We start from the raw sequence: 21,983 nt of genomic DNA, 5'->3' as shown, positions 1-21,983 counted from the left end.
TAGCCGCGTTATTAATAGACCTCCAATCATAGAGCATTTTCCATGCGTGGGTGTCGCTCACGAGCATTTCCTGATTAAACGCTTTCACTTATTCAGGGAAATGTGCGCGACCTGTCCCATTTCAGCTCTATGCGCCCTATGAATCGTGAACAATAGGTGGCGCTGTGCTCATGGAGAAGCACTGCTTTATTTGTTTTGTTATCAATTATTCATGTTTATCAGCATGAAAACCAATTATGTTTCCTTCGAGTGAAAAGAGTTGCGCTTGTCTTGTAAATTGTTTTCCGACAATTTGCATTTTGACGTGCTCATCACATTGGGCCCACGCCGTGGCCGTAATTTAATTGCTTCGCCGGAATATTTTTAATTTCCTGATGGACAACCCACCCCGCTACAAAGATAACCAATCGCCGTGACGTCACCGCCATTATCTGTGCTCCAGTCAGATCATCTCCTCATCAGCCGCCACGTTGCCACGTTGGAGCGCCAAAAAAGTGTCGTTTGCGAAAATATTTAATTTATTTTAACTATGCACACACACTTTTTGCACTGTGTGGCGTTGCAGTGGCACTCGCAGTGCATAAGATGGCCATAATGAGCATGTTGATAACGATGATGATGATGGCTCATCAAAAGCAAACAGGACATTGTGAGGTGAGGGGCTGAAAAAAAGGATAATAATACTTGCTCGCTCTATTTGCCACGCACACACATGTTGTTACAGTGCCGTGATTTTTGTTGCATCAAATTGGAATTTTTTCCTTAAATATGGTAAACATCGATGGGGCAGAGATTTATGTGTAGTTGATGAAAATGACTCGCCGCTGCATTGGCCGTGTTTACTGTTTGTCAGACAGGCCAGCAATTTACGCCCCGCGCAAAAAACATTAATTTGCATGCAAGTCAATTATCAGGAGGCAGCAAACAGACAGGCGCTAGTTACCAGTTACCAGTTTTCAGTTTTCAGTTTTCCGCATTCCTGTTTTGAGTTTCCAGTTTTTCGCCTTCTTTTGCACAAACATCGGAATTATTATTCCACCACCAGGATGCAGGCCTAATGGAGATACTCTCGAAATGGGTCCTGGCATTTCAACAAAAATGTTATACGGCGCGGAAAGATATTATTTTTGTCATAAAAGTATCCATATGGCATTATTATGGCTACTTTTGCAGAGCATCTATGGGTTGTGGAGCCGAACTTGGACTTCGAACTGCCAGACCAGCGCATTTCTAAATGTTTTTATTAATTAAAAATATTGCAAATTAAACACATTTCCAAATTGCGTTTTGCATTTTTCGCATAAATACGCGGCCGTTGAAAAAAATGCAAATATAATTTACAAAGCATACATTTCACATTTGTTTTATTTTCATTGCATTTTGGTTCGCTCTATCGCTGCTCTTGCAGCCATCAGTTCTTAAACTTGGCTTAAAGCTCTTAAACACGGGAACTACCTAATTAGCCAACTTGCTTTAATACAATTTTGGGACATTTTGGGACCAGTCTTGCGTGCGTAATGGGCTCTACCTGCTTCTGATGGTCACCTCGCACTTGTCAGCCAGATTGCGGCAGGTGAGGAACTGGCCGGATGCCCTAATCTCCGGCCAGCTGCGCCGGAGCGAGTGGGCAGCTCCCACGAACCGGTGGCCTTGTGTCTCGATGACAGTCTCGAAAGTGGCTCCCTGTGGCAGGTGGTCCAGTTGGTCCAGGTGCCACAGGAAGACGGCGTGCCCATCGCCGCCGCCGATCGCAATGACAGCCAAGAAAAATGTGTGCACCATGACGTGGCCAAAAGTGGCGGACTCCTCGCTCAGCCGCAGGCAAGCCACGCCCTCCGGGGGCAGCTGGGGGCGGACATGCAACCGCTCGCCGAACGTGCCGTAGATTTGCAACACTGCCAGCCGGTGGTCGCCGCTCAAGTGTCGCAGCAACTGCCACTCCCGCCGACCTATTGACCCCGCCGCCTCCAGTGGCAGCACCTGATTTACTCGGGCTGCCGGCGCCTGTTTATGGCTCCCCGCTGATAAGGCTGCACCTCCTGAGTCCTCGACTGCCGCATCCTGCATCGCGACTGTTGACAATTTGTTGGCCACTGGCTGGCCAAGTTGGTAACTGTGGTTGCTGCATGATTTCCCAGTCGGGCAATGATAATTTTGATACTCGCTCTCGCCGCTGGCTGACTTCTCCTGCCCCAGCTGCTGCTGCTGCTGCTGCTGCTGCACCTGGCCACCATTATTTATGGTGGCAACTTCATCGCAGCGCAATCCGTCTTGATCTGGACCAGTAATCCGCCAACTTTTCTTACTCAACTTTAACTTTGGTTTAACGAGCATATTGTTGTGACCTGCCCCCGAAAAGTGCTCGACAGCGGCCTCCTGATGCTGCACTTTTATCAGCGTGCAACGTGGCAGGGCAGCCTCCTCCCCCTCCTCCTCCTCGTGGCTCTTCCTACTGATTTCCCGAGGACTTTGGTCGACCAAAACTGCCCCGAGTTGCCTGGAGATTTGCTTGCCGCACTTGGACTTGCCGGAACTCGTCTTGGCCAGCGCCATTTTCGGTTGATTATGATATTCATTTGTGCACTTGTTGACGCTGCTCAGCTTTCCATGGCCCTGGGCGGCAGTCACCTTGTTGGTTTTCGCTGAAAAGAGGCACCGAAACGGAGGAGCATTACAAAAGTACGAAATGTAAATATAATAAATACAACTGGGACAGCTGCAGATCCACGCAAGTTGTCCATTTGCGCTCGTTTGTGTTTTGCCCCAAACCTCTTGACACAAACTCCCTGGAACTCCTCAAGTGGCAAATGAAAATAGAGCAGAAAGTAAGTAAATATCCACGTACCTGCAGCTGCACACAAATGGATGAACTATGAGCTATGAACTATGGGTGAGTCCAGGCGAATCATAAAGAATGCACACTTAATGGAGAAGCAATAAAAACGCACTAAGCACAGCATAATCTGGGAAAAACAAAGCAAAGGACCCTGAAGTGGGGAAAAGTGGCAAAAAATGAAGACCAACAAGGAGAAACAAATGCAGACAACGGCGGAAAATTCTGTTGCTGCTTGTTACCTACGCTGTAAACTTCACTCCAAGTTAACTTGGCCGACACAGATTGAAAATGGCAACAAGGGCGGCTAAACTTTAAACGAAGCCGCCCAGTGGAAAAGCGAGAGAAGCAGCGGCAACAACAATCCCAGCACGAAAAACTTTAGCAATTTATGTTACATAATTATGCCATAAAAAGAACAACAAGCGAAGATGAGCCATCGCGCTCAATTTCAAGCACTCTTGACTCGACTCCGCTTTCCCGTCACATTTTTCTTTCATTTGCGCCGCATCTCGGTCGAGATTTAAGTGAAACATTGACACTTGCCGCCGCCGAAAAGTTTTGGCCCACACAAATGCGTATTCTTAGCCAGGATGTTGCCATTGGCACTGGGTGTACTACAGCGCGGCGGGTGCAAAGGTTATTTCCAGAGGGTGTTGCATTACAGAAAGCGCCTGCCGAAATGTAATGCCTCTTTCGCAAAAGTTCAATCACACGAAAGGTAATTAATACAATTTGGCTTTAAGTAAACCAAATAATTACAGCTTCACTTTGAAGGTATACAAATTATATAAAATCAAGCGCTAGTCTGAATTGAAGTGATCAGCGGAATTTGCCACTTATTCCCCATTCAAGGACCCCCTAGAAACCTTCTGTAAGACTGGAAAAACGAGACATCTGTTGCCTAATGACAGGGCCAATTGGGATATCGTGCGGCCGGACTAAGTAGATAGGAGTCGCGAATGTGTGTCCTTGAAGAGCGGTCAGCACTTACCGCCGTCGCAGGGAAAGCTCTCCGCCAGCAGGGTGAACAATTTGTCCGACAGCAGACAGCGGCCCCTGGGCCCCAAAGGAACTCGGCACACAGGACACTTAACGGAGCGACTGCGGCAATTATTGCACAGCACGTGTCCATTGCAGCACTGCCAGCCAGGAGGTTTGATGACCTGATTTCCGTTCCGTACCGTTCCATTCCGGCCAGGTTGGCAGGTGCCGCCACAAAGAGCGCGGTGAACATAAAAAGAAAGGCAGCGTGTAATTATTAGAAGGGGGAATTATTTCAATTAATTATACATATCATGGCCATCGATCCCAAAGGCCCCCATGAGCTGAGGTGGAGCTCAGCAGCCTGATTGCTGCATTATTATTTTCCCCAATTGCATTTAAGCAAAAATCAATTCCAAGTCTGTCGTTCGTAATGCACAAACGGCAACTAAATTTGATTATTGCCCACATTTGCTTCTTGGTTGCCCCCTGAACTCGGCAGCCTCGAGTCCGGATGCAGTGCAGCAAGGATGGCTCCTCTCGAATCGACATGAAAAATGTATTATGCTGCGCAGCAAGCTTTCCATTTAAATTGAAAATCAAATTGAAAATATTGCAAGCGGATTTAAAATAATACAACTGTGTTTGATGCGCACCCAAATACTTTTGCGCATTTCAAGTCGGTCCATCACAAATACACAAATGCGGAAATATGAAGAACAAAACTACGAGCACGGAAAATAGACTAAAGGACGAAAGGACGAAAGGGGCTATATGCACACATACATACGTATGCACATATTTGGCCAAAGCTTTTTGTCTCTGGCTGTCTGTGCGTGTATTCGGCCAAAAACTGTTGTAAATATGCAGGCGAACATAAATTCTGCAACGAGCTGAATAAAGAAACAATTTCTGTACTACAGATTTCATAGTTTTTGCTGCGATTTGCCAAAACTGCAATCGAAGTATTACAAATGTAAAACGATTCGATTGCAATCTGACCAGATAAAAACCAAGAGATAAGCAACACTGTGCACTGCAAAGTAAATTCGATCCACATTAACATTAACATTGAAGTCAGTGCCAAACTGTTTAGTGACTGTTTAAGATAATTCGTTTGATTTAACATTTTATGGGTAGATATTTTTCGAGTGTATATAAACTTTTGAGGTTCAGAAACTTCGCCAGCTTTCTAACATGTCTGTCAAACAGAATAATAGGGATTTAAGGAACCTGCACGTGTGGCAGATATTTTTAATGCCATTCGTCTTTTATTGTTTTTAATTGGCTTAAATGGCATGAGCAAATGCTTTTAATTTTAATACCCCAGCATGCATAAACAAAGACTCCAATTAGTGATAGAAATCAATTAAATGCAGCTGAGCGAAAACAAAATGGGGAAGCGGAAGCGAAAGGGGAAATGGAAATGGAACTGCAACTGGAACTGCAAGTGGCGGCGGAAATGGCCAGAACCGTGTGGGTTCAGTTTTGGCCCACTTTTCGGCATCTGGCGCCGAGTAATCGAAATGGGCATAGCATGCTTTTAGGCATATTGTAAAGCCATCAGTTTTATATCAGCAGTATTGATTCCACGCCGACTACTCGTTGAGTTGGCCAATTTATATGGCTTAGATTAACTAGAACGCCGCAGGGCTGATCGAAATGAATTAATCATAATGCCATCAGTAGAGCCAAGGCTCGGCATTTGTTTGCTTGCAAGATTTATGAAAATTAAATGGCCTGCAAATTTATGCATATTTAAATGAAACAAAAACAATTTCATGCCCGATTAAATATCAAACAAGGAGCGTCAGGGAAGCAAAGGAAGGACATGGGCAAACCTTATCCAACTGGATGCAGGCTAATGCAGGCGATTAGCATTCGAGGGAATCGAGGATGCACAACTATTGAAAATCCTGCAAAACAAAATCCCTTAATAACTTAATGGACTTGTGTGCGTGTTTGCATACATGAGTACGCCCACGCTCACACATACACGTGCATGTGCATGGCGAAGGACATGGCAATGTGCTCATAATACAATATAATGCCAGCTCCGTGCCAGAGTAATAATGGCCAAATCCTGAGGACTCTTAGTGCCTCTCTCTCGCTCTCGCTCTCTATCTCCCTCTCTTTCAACCCAGCCGCAGGACGGAGCAGGATAAACTGATTTCGGGTTAATAAACAAATTATTCAGTGCAGCTGCAAGTGGAGTTCAAGCTGCTCTGTGGCCCACTGCTCCGACGAAGGCGTTGCAGCGTGGCCATGTCCAGGATATCTGCTCCGGGATGTCCTTGCCCGTCCTGACCCGCCCGGCACATGCTTAATTTATGGTTACACACTGACACTCCACTCCAACGAGATGCGCTGCTGCAGGCGAGAATTTCATTTGAAAATAACTCTGCATTTTAAAGGGTCAGAAGTGGGGCGCTCACCGGTCTGCTCACTCTTTATCTTGTCTAATTAATTAAATTTATGTTTTTGCTGACAAGCTGGGCACACATACACACAATGCATAAATATAAATTTAAAGTCCGGCCCTCGGCAGCAGCTTTAATTTAAATGCACAACCAGCTCTGCGCTGCGAAGCCTCGAAACGGCAAATCTAAATCAGAATCAGAATCAAAATCAGAAGCTGGCCCGCAGGCGATTGACGCGATTATTCACACTGACTTCCGCCGCCACACACACACACACACTAATCGTCAATATTTGATTTTTAAACGACATAATCAATCACGTGGGCCGTGTATATAGACGTGTATATATTGTGCAAAACTAATCAAATCACTTGGCAGGACAAACATTTATCAAAAAACCCACTCGAATATGGGCCAAAATAAAGCAGCCAAGCAGCAGTGGGCCGAATAAAAAACTTGGCCAGCCAACATAACCGACGGCTATTAACTGGCAACATGGATCTGGCCATGTGCGTCGTTTGAGTAATTGAGTCAACAAAGCTGGCACACCTGGGGGGCAGGGAGGAGCATCCCGGCAGCCCGGCATCCCGGCCTCCCTGGAGCGGAGCAGCGCAGGAGGCATGATCCATGGACGTGGGCCACTGCCAAATGGGGGGCATGGGGCACGGGGCACGGGGCATGGGGCACGCAATCACCGGCAGCCCGACGTTGCAAACTTTATATACAGTCAAGTGATTAGCAACAAACTTGCGCAGCCAAATCAACGCAGCCCCGGAAGAGGATGGCACTGGGATTGCCAGTGGAACCAGCGTTGCACGGACAAAAAATCTAGGTCATAAGCTGTAAAGCAGCATGTAATAAAATATGAATAGGTTGCAGTGAACAACAGTAGTAATAGGTCAAGCAAATCCAGGCTTAAAATGCTTGCCAAACTGACTCAAACCATATTAAAGTTTCTATTGATGCAGCGAAATATAACCTAGATGGAATTACAATATAGGAGCTATTTTTCTCAAAGTGAGATTGACAGCAGCGGCTCACAAAGGCAAACAAGGGGGCAACTGGCCAACTAAGTTTCGGGCGAGTTGGGCCGAGAGTTTGAGCCCAGCTGAGTTAGATAATGACGAACTACGAGAACTAAAACTAAAGCCAGTCGGGCAGCCGGGCAGCCTCATCGATATGCAATGCACATGCAGGCAGCGGTGTGTCCTTATGGCCAGCATCCTTCTACCATTTACCATCTACCCATCCAATCCCGCATCCCGCATGCCGCATCCCGCAGCGGCCATGTTGCACTTACCTCAAGGCACACAGGACACTCGAGTAATTGGGAAATATGTTGCAGGCATGTGGCAAACTTTTGCAGCGATTGTTGATTAATTCCGTGCTGCTGCAAATATAAAGAGAAGCACTGGTCAAATTAAGGATGCCACTTCAAGGTTAAGCGACACTTCGGCAAATTCAATCAAGTTGCACTTAATTATGTAAGCATTTTCGGGGTGGCCCACATGGCGGCGTTAATAATTCACGGTCCGGTGCCCATGAAAGGCTTTTGACTTAAGCCGATTTCCATTCAGTTTTCAGCATTCGATAATCAAAATCGGGAGGCCTGCCTGCATTGGAGGGCCTCATAATGTCCTATGGCCCAGTGCGGTTGCAGTTTAATCTGTTTAACGGGTCAATCTGGCACACATTCTGTGATTCAGTGCCTCCGGCATCGACTGAAATGCACTTTCCATGCCAACCACCTGTGCAGCTGCACTTGTGTGTGCGAATGTCCTGGCTGGTCTTAAATTTGGACTGTCCTCGGCGATGACATTTGGGTCAATTGAATTGTAATAAAGCACACATAATGTGTCAAGAACGAAATTGCGTTATTTCGATTCAATTGCATTTAATAAAGTGAACTGCTTCTCGGTTGGCAGACAAGCAATTTACAACTACACCGATGCCGCCAGGACATCTGCACGGCTGAACACCTCAAGGATTAGCCTGGGTTTTTCGGCTTAGCCATACACTTAGTTGACTTTTTAATTGAGAAAGGTCCTGCGGTGTGACTTTAAGGCTTGATATTGTATATTGTATTTGCCAATCATTATGTAAGTGCCACACAATAAACAAACAACGCTTTATTTGTCAGGCCAAATTAGTTTTAAAACAATAAATGCCGACCCTTCAGAAAGCAATCTTTAACTTTAAAATGCAGCAGTACAAACTCTATAATTCGATTTGGCTTATGCAAACACTCACCCTCACTCATAATCCGTGCAGCAAAGCTGCTCTTTACGCAATTAAATTTAGGTAAATATCAAATATCAATTGATGACCAGTCAATTGCAATTACGTGCGGTTCTGTCTGAATTACTTGTTGCAGGCTAATCAGTCATTTTTTCCCTGTGCTAAGCAACCTTGGCATGGGGCTCTATTATTTTGCAGCAGGCCCACAAAGCAAGCGGACCAAGTTGCAGCAACTAATTACTAATTAGCAGTAGCAGTAGCAGCAGTCATTAAGCCAATCAGAGTTACGTAACGCTCAGTGGCGCACTCAAGCCAGACAATGCCCCATATAAGCAGCACACTTCTGCACTCATCTCGGCCCAATTAGGCCAACTGGAGCCACTACTTACCACAGCGTGTGATGCCTCCGCAGGATCCTCATTCGGATCGCTGCTCGCCTGCTGGCGCCACATCATCAGGGTGACGACCTCGGCGCCGCTCTGCCAGTGATCCTGCAGCCGACTGGCCAGCTCACTGATCCTCAGTCCCAGGACGTCGGCTCCATTCAGCTCCAGCAGCGTGTCGCCCAGACGAACTCCGCCCCTCTCCGCGCTCGACTTGGCCTGCACCCCGCTGACCCAGGGATACGGATCCCAGGGGGCACGGCTCAAATTCAGGCCCAAAGTGCCGTTCGCGCAGGCGTAGATGGTGCACAACTGAAGCATTTCGGCTGTAACGGAGAGTTCAAATCAAAACAGCCACTTAGCCACAAGGTCGCACGTAAACTTGGCCAACTTTCAACACCGCAGACGCACACACTCACACCCGCGCTCATCTAATTACCGGGGCTTACACACATATAAACAAACACCTAGGCGAGGGGCGCTTTGAAAAATGTTGCCAAACTGTTTCAGTTCGCTTGTCAGAGGGCCAGTTGACATGCCCATCACGTACACACTCGCATTTATTATGCCCCCGAGTGTGTGTGATTGTGGCAACCTGAGGTCGGTGACCGGAGAGCGAAGAACGGAGTCCTCCGATTTCCAGTTCCAGGACTTGACTCATTTGCACCTTTCGACGGGCGATTGCTTCACCTTTCGGCAGCTTCGAGGCGAAGACCAATTAATTAGGCAGAAAGTTTCGGTGCCAAGTGGTCGTAATTACGCATACGCCACGTTTGCCAGTCGTAAAATTTGCGCACATAAATCAAAAGTTTTGCGGCGCATAGCCAAAAACAAATAAAAAAAAACAAAATAGAAAGGGTTTCCTTCAAACTTTTTAGCACCAAGGAAAATCAATTAAGCAACAAAGCCAAGCCGGAACTCGTACATACATACACACACTGTTGCCGTGTAGTATTAGCCAGAACTCAGCTGTTCTACCAACTGGAATTCTTTAGCTGAGTCACAAATCGACTCGCTTGGCCGTCAGCCTAGAAGATTCTCGCTGCGAAATTGATTATGTTTCTTGCACTCGAGAACTTGGAACTTGGCGCAGATTGAGAATCTATAGCTTCCTCCACGGCTGTCTACGCACGCGGATACAGATGTGAGTTTGAGCATGAGTTCGAGTACGAGTATGGCAAACTTGTTGAAATCACTTCACTTCACTTCTACTGACATTGGCCATGAAATCGCTATGACGTCGGCTCATTGAAGTGGGCACAGCCATAGTTAAAGTAATGATTGAACAATGGCTGGCCATCAGCCAGCGTTGTGCTTTATCCCTTGTAAGGGCAATGCAGCATTTGATTTAATTATTGGCCAAAGCCGCCATAAAGTCAATAAGTTGAAGCTGCACCCACTAAAAAGAAAAGAATCTCCCACAGACACCAAGCCATTGTGTTTGCTGCAAGCCAATGAAGCGCAGCGATTGGCTGGCCAACAATTACGCAAGCCACTAAATGCAGGATGACTGCCACTGGTAACGCTCCAATTGAGGCCCAAACTAATTGCCCACAGCCATGTTTGTACCGTAAATTGAACGCTATGAATCTTTAGCTCTATAGGAAGCGAACTGAGCTGATACGCGTGTGAATTGCAACTGAATCGCCGAAGGTGGTGCACATTGCACACCAGTTGCAAGTCTTGGTGGCCGCTTTCGTTTTCAGTGTATTGAGTCAGTGGCAAAACTGGCGGGGCGAGACTAAAACAAACTCGCACGAAAATTGCGTCACAATTACACGAAAGAAACCGCAAGCGAAAAAAACCGAAAAAAAACTGAAAAAAAGCTTCAAAAAACTGGAAAAAAAACTGAAAAAAAACTGAAAAAAAACTGAAAAAAACTGAAGTAAACTGAAATAAACAGATATAAAAAGCCCCAGAGACAGAGACCCAGAAACCCAAAAGCGGGCCAAAAACGTTGCGCATGCGCCATTGAAGCTGCAGCTCCACAATTAGCGAACTGTGCGACTGGCGTGTAAATTCCAATTGGAACTTGGAACGTGATTGTGTGTTTTCCTCGACACCCCTTTTTCGCACAGTGTTTGCGCAAGCATTGCGTATGAATACGTATGATTTATGCGCTGTTTCTAATTCAATTTAGACCCGTTTGTTTGCTTGGGAGCTAGGAAATGGAAACTTGTCTGCCGCTCTTAATTATGCGAGTATCCAGCAAATGCGTTTATAATTGTGCGTTACACTTCCGCGTTTTCATTCTCCTTCTGTGCCTCTTTGCGTTGGGCATCTGGCATCTTAGCCGGACCTTGACCTAAGCCAACGCTTACTAACTTGGCTTGAAAGTGGGTGGGGTGAGCGTAAGGTCATTTGGGCCATTAGCCCTTCCATGCTTTGTTAGCAATTACACACCGTTTTTTTCCACCGTTTTGTGTGAGCCAGCTGGTTAATCAATTTTCACAACTCTCGGCCACGCTAGATGATTTTCGATTTCTTTGGGTTCGGGATCGTATCGTAATAACTTTATTTTGGCGCCGGCGCTTCGCACTTCGCGTTTTCCAGCGGAACTTGCGGCGCATGCGCACTTAACCGAATGCGTGTTGCGAAGAAACTGAGGCTCGACTTCTTCACAGCTGACCAGCAGAGCTCCTAACTTGGCTCAAACCGAGCGCCACCTGTGGGCAGAGCTTTGCACTGAGCTCCAGCGAGCTTTTCAATGCTGTTTATTTGGTTTTTTTTGTTTTTTGGTTTCTGGAAACCGCATCTATTGGTCGCAAGCAAGTCGAGCAAGCAAGTCAATAATTTGAAGAGGCGGAATTGCACTTGAATTTGGCCATTTGCCTTTGGGCCCGTCCGAATTGCCGGCCGATTAATAAAAGTCAATTACCTTTCAGGTGGGTGGGTGGCTGTGCGAGAAACATGAATTTTGATGTTATTGCCTGGGCAAGCATTCTCTAATTTTGACACTGCTGACGGCTTTTGGCTGCCGAGCGCTTCTGTGCGCCACTCAAATTCGGCCAAATCTAATTGAACTGGCAAATTGAAAAGCCAAAAACGAATCACAAACCACAACGCCGGCCAGGGTCAGTATTGCTGGGCGCAAATTTTAATGAAATTACCGATTTCAATGCTATTTGGCCAATGTTTCAGACGACCAGAGCAGCGTCAAACTCAAATTACCGCCTCAATGGCAGTTAAACCGGCGATAACAAAAATAACAAGAATAACAAAACAACCAAAAAAGCGAAAGTCAAATGGATGGAGTTGGTTTGGGTTGGCTGGCCATGCAATGCCATGCCAAATCCATTTGTCAGCTGCCAATTTCCATCAGTTATCATTGTTAGGGTTAATCGACGAGCTGGTTTTAGGGCCGATTATTTATTTAGGGCCCCATTGTTTATGTTTATCGCAGTTTGACACCCTTGTGCGGTGCCAACACACTCGCTGTTGTTTTAATTTCTTTGGCATTTCAAATAATAATATTTTGGTTTACTTGCTGGCCACTCAATCGCAAATGCACTGGCCATTTGGCACTGCCAACACGCAATTAAGCCGAAAAATAGTGATGTTTATTTTCAAATTTAATTACACAGTCGGAAAACTTTAAAAGCCAACAAATGGGAATTATACTGATTAAGTTTCGTGTGCATTACTGCTAATAGCGATTTCATCTGATTACAATTTGAGCAGGCTGTAACCAAACTGTGTAAATATACAATTTAACACTTCATTTGCAGGTCTTGTTCATTTTATTTCGGTTATTTATCTTTGTTGTGCGCTGTTTTGGTACCTTAATTCCATAGTTTTAATCTCTTTTAACAAACAAGCTATTTTTATGGCACGTTTTTAATTTAAGAGCAATAGCACTAAATACTATTGTATTTGGCCCTGTTCTCGATTTCACTTCCGCACACTTACAGCAGTTTGCGCACTCAAACGAAAAGTTATTTTCCAGCTTATCAGCTCGCTGAAGAACTTGTTTATTCCGTATATTTGAAGGTGTCACAATTCGTATACCTGCAACTTTATAGCGCACCCAAAACCGCTGCCAGCCGAAAGTTCAAATATTTACTTAGCTTCACAAGTCCAATTTCCATGATCTCAGCTGGCTGTCAGCTTTGGATCTCGGAACTTAGATCTGCGATCTCGAATCTCGAATCTTGAACCGCAGCCACACTTTGGCGCCGACCAGTTACAACACCGCGTCAGATGGCCCAAAGTCATCGAGTTGGGGAAGGGGTTAAATGGGCGATGCTGGGAGCTTGGCCAAAATGTTTGTCGTGCCGATTGCGTCGGCCCAAAGCGCTCCATGTTCAGTGCTCGCCGCTCGGCAACTTTTCAGCCGGCCCACATATCGCCAGCTGGCTCGAAAAAAGCCAACAGACGAAAAACAGTTTGCCAACTGAGAGCGCGCGTTGAACACGTCTCTCGCCAGCCGCTTTTTACTTTGGCTTATAGCGATCCCAGCAGCGGTCTGTGAGTTTTCTAGCCTGCAATGAGGAAATCTGCGGGAGGATTTCAGGCCCCAACCAGCGAGGATGGCGACCAGCCACCGCATGGCGATGGCTCCTCAGTGCGACTGCTGAGGATTCCCAGGGCCGCACCTGCGATGGAGAACTACGGATTCCAGCTGACCCGCAGCAAGTGGGATCCCTATCCCTGGGTAATACGAGCAGCCAGCGATTGGAGATCCCCCCTATTTACCATATCCCCATGACACCAACAGGTTTGCGAAGTGGCAGCCGGCACACCCGCCGCCTTCTGCGGCCTGAAAGCCGGCGACTGTGTTCTGGAGGTGAGTAGCAGCTAGTGCCACAGCTTGGTGCACCCGTTTTCAGTTCCTCCAGCTGCAGAAATGAGCAGTCCAACTGCAATGGTAACTCTAGCTGCAAAACTGGCAATGCAATGTATCGATGGGGAACTTAGTTTGTAAACCTATTAAAGGCTTATTGGGAGCGTTCCTCAGCTGCCCAACTATGTTGAAGCTAGCTGTGTGCCACTAAGGCATTTAAAGAAGCATTTAAATTCTAATATCTCGCTGGTTGAAAGAAAAAAATAGCAAGCTTACTGCAGTAGAAATAAATTACCTGCGTTTTTGCTGTTTTGCGAGTTTTCAAGGCAGTAATTTCTAAAGTCTGTATGAGTCGTGACTTAATATAAAAAAATCCTATTGAGGAAAGCATTTCAACACAATGATTTGCATTTCTGGGAGCAAACTTGAAGCGCTATGCTCATTTAAATTGTGGAAGCTGGACTGTATATCCAAGTCCGAACCTTGCAGCCGCTTTGTTGTTCTGCGTGGATAGTGTTTGCTTAAAATAGCAATGCAATAAAACTTAATTGCTCGGCATCGGCTTTATTCAGCACCTTTACTGAAGGCGGAGTGGGTGGGTGAGGAGGCAGTGGGCACTTGAAACAGCTGGGAACGCAAGCCCGTCCCAAAACTAATGACACAACTCGAACGTAGTAAAGCGACCAGTTGATGACAACGATTAATTAGCGCAGAGTATATATTCACTGCAAATATGAGTTATCAGATAACGGATAACAGCCAATTGAGTTAACAGTGCTAGCTGAGGTTAACATCCGCAAGCAGTGCGCGCGGTACAGCTGCAAGCAGTGCTTGGAATTTCGAAATGTGCTGGCCATATTTGGTAGTATTTATTTGTTTTCTTCAATAGCTCGTGGAAAGCCAAATATTTAGACACTTGATGCTAGCTTTCTGTATGCCAACTGGTTCTTATAAGCAATAACAACATTATTCCTCAACCGAAAGCCACACCTTTTCTCTAAAACATACAATTGTTGACTTCCAGGTAAATGGCCACGATGTTTTGGGCTTGAGAGTGTCTGAAATCGCCAAAATGGTCAAGAGTCAAAAGGACTGCGTCACAATCCTCTGCTGGAACAGTGAGTGTGACAAGGACTGCGATACTAATGTGAGTGTTTTCATTCTAGTCCAAAACCCGACTTTCCACTATTGAAACCATTTTGCCCAGCCTCAGTTATCCTGCTGACCCATTTTTTTCTCGAAAATCCATAGAGCATCTGCTGCGCCCCCATGCCCACCAGCTTGCGCCGCCTGTCCCTCGTGCTGGAGAGCATCCTGCGGCTGGTCGAGTGTCCTGTCTGCGGAGTGACCATCTCTCCGCCGGCGATGCAGTGCCAGAACGGACACCTGCTCTGCGTGGACTGTCGCATCCGCTCGGAGCGTTGTCCTGTCTGCCGGGACTTCTACACTCCCCGCCGGGCGCTGTTGGCGGAGCAGATTTTCCTGACCATTGCCAGCGCCTTCGAGATGTGCCGCGCGGAGAACAAGCTGCGGCAGAAGCTCTTTGCCGGGATAACACGGCCAGTGGTGGGGCGACAGGACAGGATAAGCGGACAGGACACCTGGCGAAAGCGCAGGCCAGTGCTGCCGACGAACAAGTTCCTAACCAAGCTGCTGGAGGGCTGCGCCTACTCCACGGAGAATCTCACAGCCTCGAATGCCGCCACCCTGCTGCGGACTAGTTCCACGGATGGCGCTGGCGACTCCAGTGAAATCCCGGCCGGAACATCACCAGTGACAGCCACGCCCCCCGAAAGGACAACAATGCATGCCACGCTTGACGGGAATGCGGCGCATCCTTCACTCTCGGCGAATGATTTACAGCACGAAGGAGTTAAGCCGAATGCCGAGGGCGTTGACGAGGAATCCGGAACGGACAGCAGCCGCAACTCCGCCGCATCCTTGCATGCTCCTTCTCTGCCATCCGACGCTAGCCCGGGCATCAATGAATCTTCTGGATTGCAGCCCGTTCACATACCTCCTGTCACTCCGAGCCAAGATTTGCCCCAGCAGGTTGTCCAAACTAAGCCGGCCGTGCTGATGTACCGCTGTCCCTGCGAGCTGCAGGATCCGCAGGATGCGGCAAAGGACCTCCACCAGAACTGCTGCTACAAATCCGCTTTCCGTCTGCTTTGAGCTCCGGCATCTCAATCAACAGCATCCTCTTATCAGGCGCATCCCCCTTTCCCCCGCGCCACTGTTTTCCTTTCTAATTAAATTAAATGCCAGTTGCTTGGCCAAAGTTGCTTATCGCGCAAAGAAACGAACCCGGCCAAAGGAATTGTATGGGTGTCAGGCCGGCACAAAGGCCCAGAATGGAGATGCAAAGAAGTTGGTCCAGCTAACTGCAGCGAAGAGTTCAACTTGGCCAAGTTGAGTTCTAATTGAATCACTCCTGAACGCTCCAATGACTTTGTGTCATTTGCGCCGTCCGACTTGGGCAGCTCGATAATGAAGTCCGGGCGCACTGCATCCAGGGGGTTTCGCTTGATAGATGCGGCTCTCGAAGAAATACAAGCCAATTGTACTTAGATATCTGGCAAGTGATCCATGGTCTCCGTTCCTATTCATTTCGAAAGCTGAAGTACGTTAACCTATTTCGTAATCTGGGGCATAAACTTAGGCATTTCTCCCAGTGCAGCGCAACTTATGACTGCTGACGGCAGTGCCACGCGCAGATGCAGGTCAATCAGGAGCACAGTGAAGGATGCCGGACAAGCGCGTAATGAGCTTTATTTGTCATGGGGAGCAGGCGTGAATCCTGTCCTGTCCTGGTCCTGGTTCATGGTGGTGCCATAATGACAGCCGCAGTTGGACAGCCATTATGCCGGCCGTTTACCATTTAATATTGATGCAGGACGAGCAGCACCAGCAATGAAGGAGCGCGCCACGCCAGCAACAGGCTCCAGTTGCTCCAAACCGCATTCTTATCGCTGCAGAATAGCAAAAACTCCCGCTGCTTCTTCTCCGGAGCGAGGCTGCCATGAAAATGTCATCAAAACAGGAAGTGGCAGTTTAATTTAAGCGCGTTAATTGAATTTTATTTTCTGCTTTTGTTGATGTGCCTGACAAAGGCGCGGCCGAAGACCAAGTCCAAGCCGGAGTCCGCAGACCATAGTCCGTAGTCCATAGTACGTAGTCCGTAGTCCGTAGTCCAGATCCACGTCCAGTAGCGAGTGCGATGCAGAAATTGATTTGCTGCCCCTGCTGTTGCTGCCACTTCTGATGGCGGTGCAGCATTGTGGGCGCGGATTAGTCGGAATGGCCGGAATAAACGGCCATATCCCGTGGTGCCGCCACCTGGCAGAGTCGGCAAACTTTAATTACAAACTTCTATGCGCCATTATGCACTCTGATGCGCGTTCGCCCGGGGAAAACGTGTTTAAATTGCTATTATTGTTGCATTCTGCGCAAGTCTTGTGGCCCACAGGCTCAGACCCACACTTTCTAATTGCATTTCATTATCTATTGGAAATTACAGCGATTTCGAGGGTCGATGATGATGGCACCGCTAATGGCAACCGTAACAAGTGCTCCTCCACGTGAATCTCTGCATCGCTGCAATGCAATTAATTTCGCCGTCGCGGGTAAAAGAAATCGCTGCGAAAACCGCGACAAGTGGAAGTGTGCTTGTACCTCCCATTTTCCCCCACTGCCACTCCCGGCATAATTTGCAATGGGAAACCCAGACCGATCTATTGGTTATTTAATTAATGTGAAGCACTCATTATCGAGTGCAATTTACCTTGGGTAAACACGGGTTTCAGCTCTTAAAGCATCGCTCCTCCACCGCCTTTCAATTTGCATCCTTGGTTGCTTAAGTCCTGGTTTTGCATCAAAATAAACGGCTCTTTCGGGCAAGTTTCGGGCCCGGCTAAGTGGTAATGGTAAAAACAATAAATTCACTTTGGAGCGAGTATTTCGCTGCCACGCCCACTCGAGCACTTGCCGCACAAGTGGAGGTCACGTCAGTGCACCACACGGCGTATGAGTATGGGTATCCAGCGTGCACTTGGTCAAAAACAAGTCTTGTGATTTCGGTTATGAAACGGAGATATGGTATATTTTGACGTTTAGCTAAGATTTATTCGCAAGATTTATTCTTGATTTTTATTCCTAAGATTTATTCTTAAGATCTACTCTCAAGATTTACTCTTAAGATTTATTCTTAAGATTTATTCTTATTATTTATTCCTAAGATTTATAGAGCAGAGGTCATATTACGGCAATCTAATTGGCACCATTTCAGAGTTTATGCATATTCGTTACCTCACGCACCTTTTCTCCCTGTGTAGCTTATCAGCCGGCAACAGAGACCGTCTGCAGCAAGTGTGTGTATAGCTTGGCAACAATGTGACCGCCTCAAAGCGAAGGAAAGCGTGCAACAATTTGGAGAATCCTTCTTCCCTTTTGGCGGCGCAGCTGTTTCGTGTGCGGCCGCAACCTTAGAAACTTTCTAACGAGCATTCTGCAACGCCCCCCTCAGCGATCTGCCCCCCTTTGGCCGCTCCCTTGGCCTTTGTTGTTGCACGCCTCTGGCTGCCGCCGGGCGGACTGTTATTGTTATTGTTTCTAGCTGGCAAACAACATGTGCGGTTGTCATAAATTTAACGCCAAAAGAGCATTTTAAGCAGTCAGCCGAGGACCGCCTGGCAGGGGACTAAGTCTTCTAATTACTCCGAGGGAAAACTTTTGGCCAAAAATGCCCCCTCCCATTCATGTTGCATGTGTGTGTATGTATGTATGTGCGTGTGCATTTTGGGCAGAAAAGTTTGACGAGTCGCCCACCGGAAATGCAGCGAAATGCAAAATGGGAAATGGGGAATGGGAAATGGAAAATGGGAAATGCAGCGGCTGCGTGCAAAGTATTTCCATATTTAAATTCGTGCGTTCGAATATTTGAAACGACAACTGGCAAACGGCAAATGGGAATTATTTATTTAATTAAATATTAAAAAACGTGCTGCGGCCATCTTTTATTGCATTAGTCGCCGTTTCGGGGGCTCTGTAAAGGATATTTTTTATTTTCACACGCTGACGAAGCTTCTGGCCCCGGCAAAGAAACTTAATTACGGTTGAGCGACGTCGCAAGAGCCTGATTAAATTAAAATGAATATGAATTGCATTCACATTCACATTCACATTCGCATTCGCATTCAGGGCGCCAGTAAATAGGCAACAAAGCGGCTCAATGGGCGACATGTGAGTGACACATTTCACACTGCGATTAAATTAATTGAAACATCCGGCTTGGCTGTTTTTAAATCGAAAAACGCAGCCCTCAAAGGGCAGCAAAATGAAACCATTTGCGTGGCAAATAATAATAACCAGAACCCAAAAAAAGATACATCGCCCGCGGCGGGCAGCCTTGCAAATTAAAATTATAATTCCATTGATTAGAAAATTGTAAATGCATGGAATTTTAGGATATCGCTGTGTGGCGATCTTTCGATTTGCATAATTGCGAACCAAACCGTCGCAACGCACCGAAAATCTGCAAAATCTCAGCCACAACAGCTGCAGTGGCAGGTGCTTTTTGGGGCTCCTTCCAGTGCCCCTTGGTGCCCCTTGGTGCCTCCGGCTGCAGATGCTTATCGGGCTGTAACTTTGCACCGGCCAGTGGCCAGTGCCCATAAATATCAAAAATTCTAACACATGGAATGGGTTCCTTTTTCTTTTTTGCAGGTGTGGGAACCCGCGAACCTGTTCGCTTTTTGCATCCTGGCGGGGGACTTTTTAATTAAAATAAAAACGAACAGCAAGGGGCAGCAGTGGAAATGCCACATAATTGTCGAATTGTTGCCACTTGCCACGCGTGCTGCGCGTTGGGTGGTTTTCGCTGGGTGGTGGGCAGTGGGCGGTGGGCGTGGCCGCCTGAAATTGCCGTTTGCTGATTAACAAAAATAAATTGTGAGCGGGACTTTGGCATAACAATTACTCGGCCACCATGTGGTTATGTGCACATTTACGAGTATGTATGCGTACATGGGTTGCCCGTTTTCATAAAACCCCCCTCTCCGCTCCCCTCTGTCTGCATGTCTGCGCTTTTTGTTTGCGGATGTGTTCTCGTTGGGCTTGTAAATATTTAGCTGCCATCCGCTCGTGTTCGCCGACGCCTAGCTGCACAGATTTTGCCCTTTAACCTCAAAAGCAAAAAATTCATTTCGGATCCTACCAAAATCCGCACTCGAACAGAGCGCCAGGAGCCAGCCAATGACCACTTGTAGCCCTCAGCAGGCAGTCCCACAGTCATTTCGATGACCAGGAGTCGAGGGTAATAGGGCATATTGGCACTGGGCGTAGGTTTGAAGGGCTCATTGTTGGCCACAAAAATTACACATTTTATTATTTAATAGAGGAATATAAACTCCGAACTGAACGTAAACCCAAATTCAAATGAAGTTTCATTAGCTAAACGCTTGATACACTGAAACTTGGCCAGTGATCCTTTAGTCCTACCTTCATTTTACTATATCAAGTATACGTTTTTAACCCAATTTTGGTATAATCCCTTTAAAAATGGAGCACATCCTTCGCTACAGAGTATGTGGGCGAGTACTTGGCAGTTGGGGATGGAGTAATAGAAAGTAAGCAAGCAAAAAAGTCAAAATCATGCCTTTGCTCATGTTTTATGTGGGATATTCCGTTGTGTTCTGCTGGGCTGCTTTTAATTGCTTTACATTTTTGTTTATTTTGTTGACGCTGTCCCTGCAGTTCTCGCTGCATGTGTGTGAGTGAGTGAGTGTGTGTGTGTGTGTGTGTTTATGTCCTTGTCTGTGTTTGCGGGCTGTAATGAAGACCCGTGTCGGTCTGCATATTAACTGGAACACACTTGCAGCATTTTTAAATGCATAGTGCACCGCCCGCCGCCCCAACCACCCACCGAACCACCAGCCCTAAGCATTTTAGGGCCGTAGTTGAACAGCGAAAACAGAAACGAGCCATGGGGATGGCCAAGAGTGGGGGGGAGCGGGTGTGAGGGGGGCTTGCGGCAGCGGAGCCGGCGAGTAAATTTGCGCACGGCTTTCATTGTCTGTCATAAGCATAAATGGTTATTAATATTAAAGTTCATAACGGGCAATGTTAACTGCTCATTTAACGGGGCCATGCTTCTGGCCACTTTATTTAAGCCTGACTGCTCCGCCGGGCAGCCACGCCCCCGCTTTCGCATTGATATGGCGGCAGTTGTTTACACATTAACAGCCCGCTGTGCACCACGACCATGGCCATTTGCAACCAGTTAAGGAAAGAGGCCATTCGAGCCTTATTAAGTCGCTAAAATTGCATCGACAGTGCAACATCGAGTCAAGGTTTAAGGCTTAATTCGATCATTTTTAATGAGACACAGAACAGCCACCATTTCCCCGGCTATTTTCAATACACGCTGCACTTGGTATTACACGGTGCAGGGGCTATTTTAAATCAAATTAGGCGAGTGAACGCATAGCACTGATTTAATCCATTCTGAACTTAACGTTTCAGTGACCCCGAATGAACTGCAACCCGTGCGCGACCTGAGCCCAAATTAATTAAAGACTTAAGCCGATTTTTATGAATTGTATATGCAATGCAAATTAATTCGATATATGTAAACAAATAAATGAAAAACTGAGAATGTGTTAAAGGCGTATAATAAATTAACTATGTTAAATGCATACAAACATGCGCCGCTCTGGCGTTGTAAATTATTTTTTGAATGCAGAGCAATTAAGTAAAGTCAGACGGCCAAACATGAAACGGAAATCCCAACATGTTGTGCATGTCTCTGTGTCCGATTTTCCGCAGAAATGGCCAGGTGTGAGATATATAATCGAAATCGAATGGATAGGCGTAATCACGGAGCGTTAACAGGAATTATGTATACAGGTGGGGACTTAAAACTGGTTTTTTATCGCCGCTCAAAGGGTTGATGGCCATAGGACACCCTGAAGGTTCTCGAAACTGAATTACATTCTAAAATGATTGCATTGTGCTGTACGCGTGGGCCAAACTTAAGGCAAAAAAAGCCATTAGGTTAATATAATTTTAAAACACAGATCTGCAATAAAAACACACTCGTTAAACTTACACTTTTATGAAGCTCGGCTTTAATTCGATTTAATCCAATTCATTAACATTGCCAACAATCTTTTCATTGACTTTTTTGTGCTCCATACATTAGCATGTTTTGCCAAGTGATTAAAATGAATATTTAAATAAAATTTAATATTCAAATGCATTTGCTAAGAAAAAAGGTTGCATATTAAATTATTTATTGTGGTCAATAAATTTGTTGACAAACTTTAACAGTCCAATTACAAGTA

At 46.4% G+C, this 21,983-nt stretch overlaps 2 protein-coding genes across 3 annotated transcripts; one reads left to right on the top strand and one right to left on the bottom strand.

Annotated features, from left to right (window-relative positions):
- Nucleotides 1-1,209: 1,209 nt before the first annotated feature.
- Nucleotides 1,210-11,469, bottom strand: LOC6554764. Of its 2 annotated transcripts, none has more exons than XM_015153851.2 (5): nucleotides 11,262-11,469; nucleotides 8,865-9,184; nucleotides 7,538-7,627; nucleotides 3,828-3,999; nucleotides 1,210-2,642 (listed from the first exon to the last, which is right to left on the bottom strand). In XM_015153851.2, the coding sequence occupies exons 2-5, from the start codon at nucleotides 9,177-9,179 to the stop codon at nucleotides 1,525-1,527; spliced, it is 1,695 nt and encodes a 564-aa protein (XP_015009337.1). In that variant the 5' UTR covers nucleotides 9,180-9,184; nucleotides 11,262-11,469; the 3' UTR covers nucleotides 1,210-1,524. The 2 variants fall into 2 exon arrangements, with proteins under 2 accessions (XP_015009337.1, XP_026831652.1); XM_026975851.1 differs by lacking the exon at nucleotides 11,262-11,469 and adding an exon at nucleotides 10,428-10,483.
- Nucleotides 11,470-13,236: 1,767 nt separating this feature from the next.
- Nucleotides 13,237-16,161, top strand: LOC6554763. Its single transcript, XM_001982163.3, has 4 exons — nucleotides 13,237-13,512; nucleotides 13,576-13,644; nucleotides 14,666-14,788; nucleotides 14,893-16,161. Exons 1-4 carry the CDS (start codon nucleotides 13,345-13,347, stop codon nucleotides 15,814-15,816), a joined length of 1,284 nt encoding a protein of 427 aa, XP_001982199.1. The 5' UTR covers nucleotides 13,237-13,344; the 3' UTR covers nucleotides 15,817-16,161.
- Nucleotides 16,162-21,983: the final 5,822 nt, after the last annotated feature.

Source organism: Drosophila erecta, unplaced genomic scaffold, assembly GCF_003286155.1.
Source record: "Drosophila erecta strain 14021-0224.00,06,07 unplaced genomic scaffold, DereRS2 tig00000000-arrow-pilon, whole genome shotgun sequence".
NCBI lineage: Eukaryota > Metazoa > Arthropoda > Insecta > Diptera > Drosophilidae > Drosophila > Drosophila erecta.
Note: the sequence above shows the minus strand (reverse complement) of the source record. Positions and strands in the feature narration are given on the sequence as shown.

Bases quoted from the DNA above. Each gene is read 5' to 3' on its own strand.
- LOC6554764 (XM_015153851.2), bottom strand. From the start codon at position 9,179: ATGCTTCAGTTGTGCACCATCTACGCCTGCGCGAACGGCACTTTGGGC. The intron at 7,628-8,864 runs GTAAGTAGTGGC...TTATATTTGCAG, and splicing joins CGGAGGCATCACACGCTGTG to CAGCACGGAATTAATCAACA. The intron at 2,643-3,827 runs GTAAGTGCTGAC...GCCTCTTTTCAG, and splicing joins GAGCTTTCCCTGCGACGGCG to CGAAAACCAACAAGGTGACT.
- LOC6554763 (XM_001982163.3), top strand. From the start codon at position 13,345: ATGAGGAAATCTGCGGGAGGATTTCAGGCCCCAACCAGCGAGGATGGC. The intron at 13,513-13,575 runs GTAATACGAGCA...TGACACCAACAG, and splicing joins AGTGGGATCCCTATCCCTGG to GTTTGCGAAGTGGCAGCCGG. The intron at 14,789-14,892 runs GTGAGTGTTTTC...GAAAATCCATAG, and splicing joins ACAAGGACTGCGATACTAAT to AGCATCTGCTGCGCCCCCAT.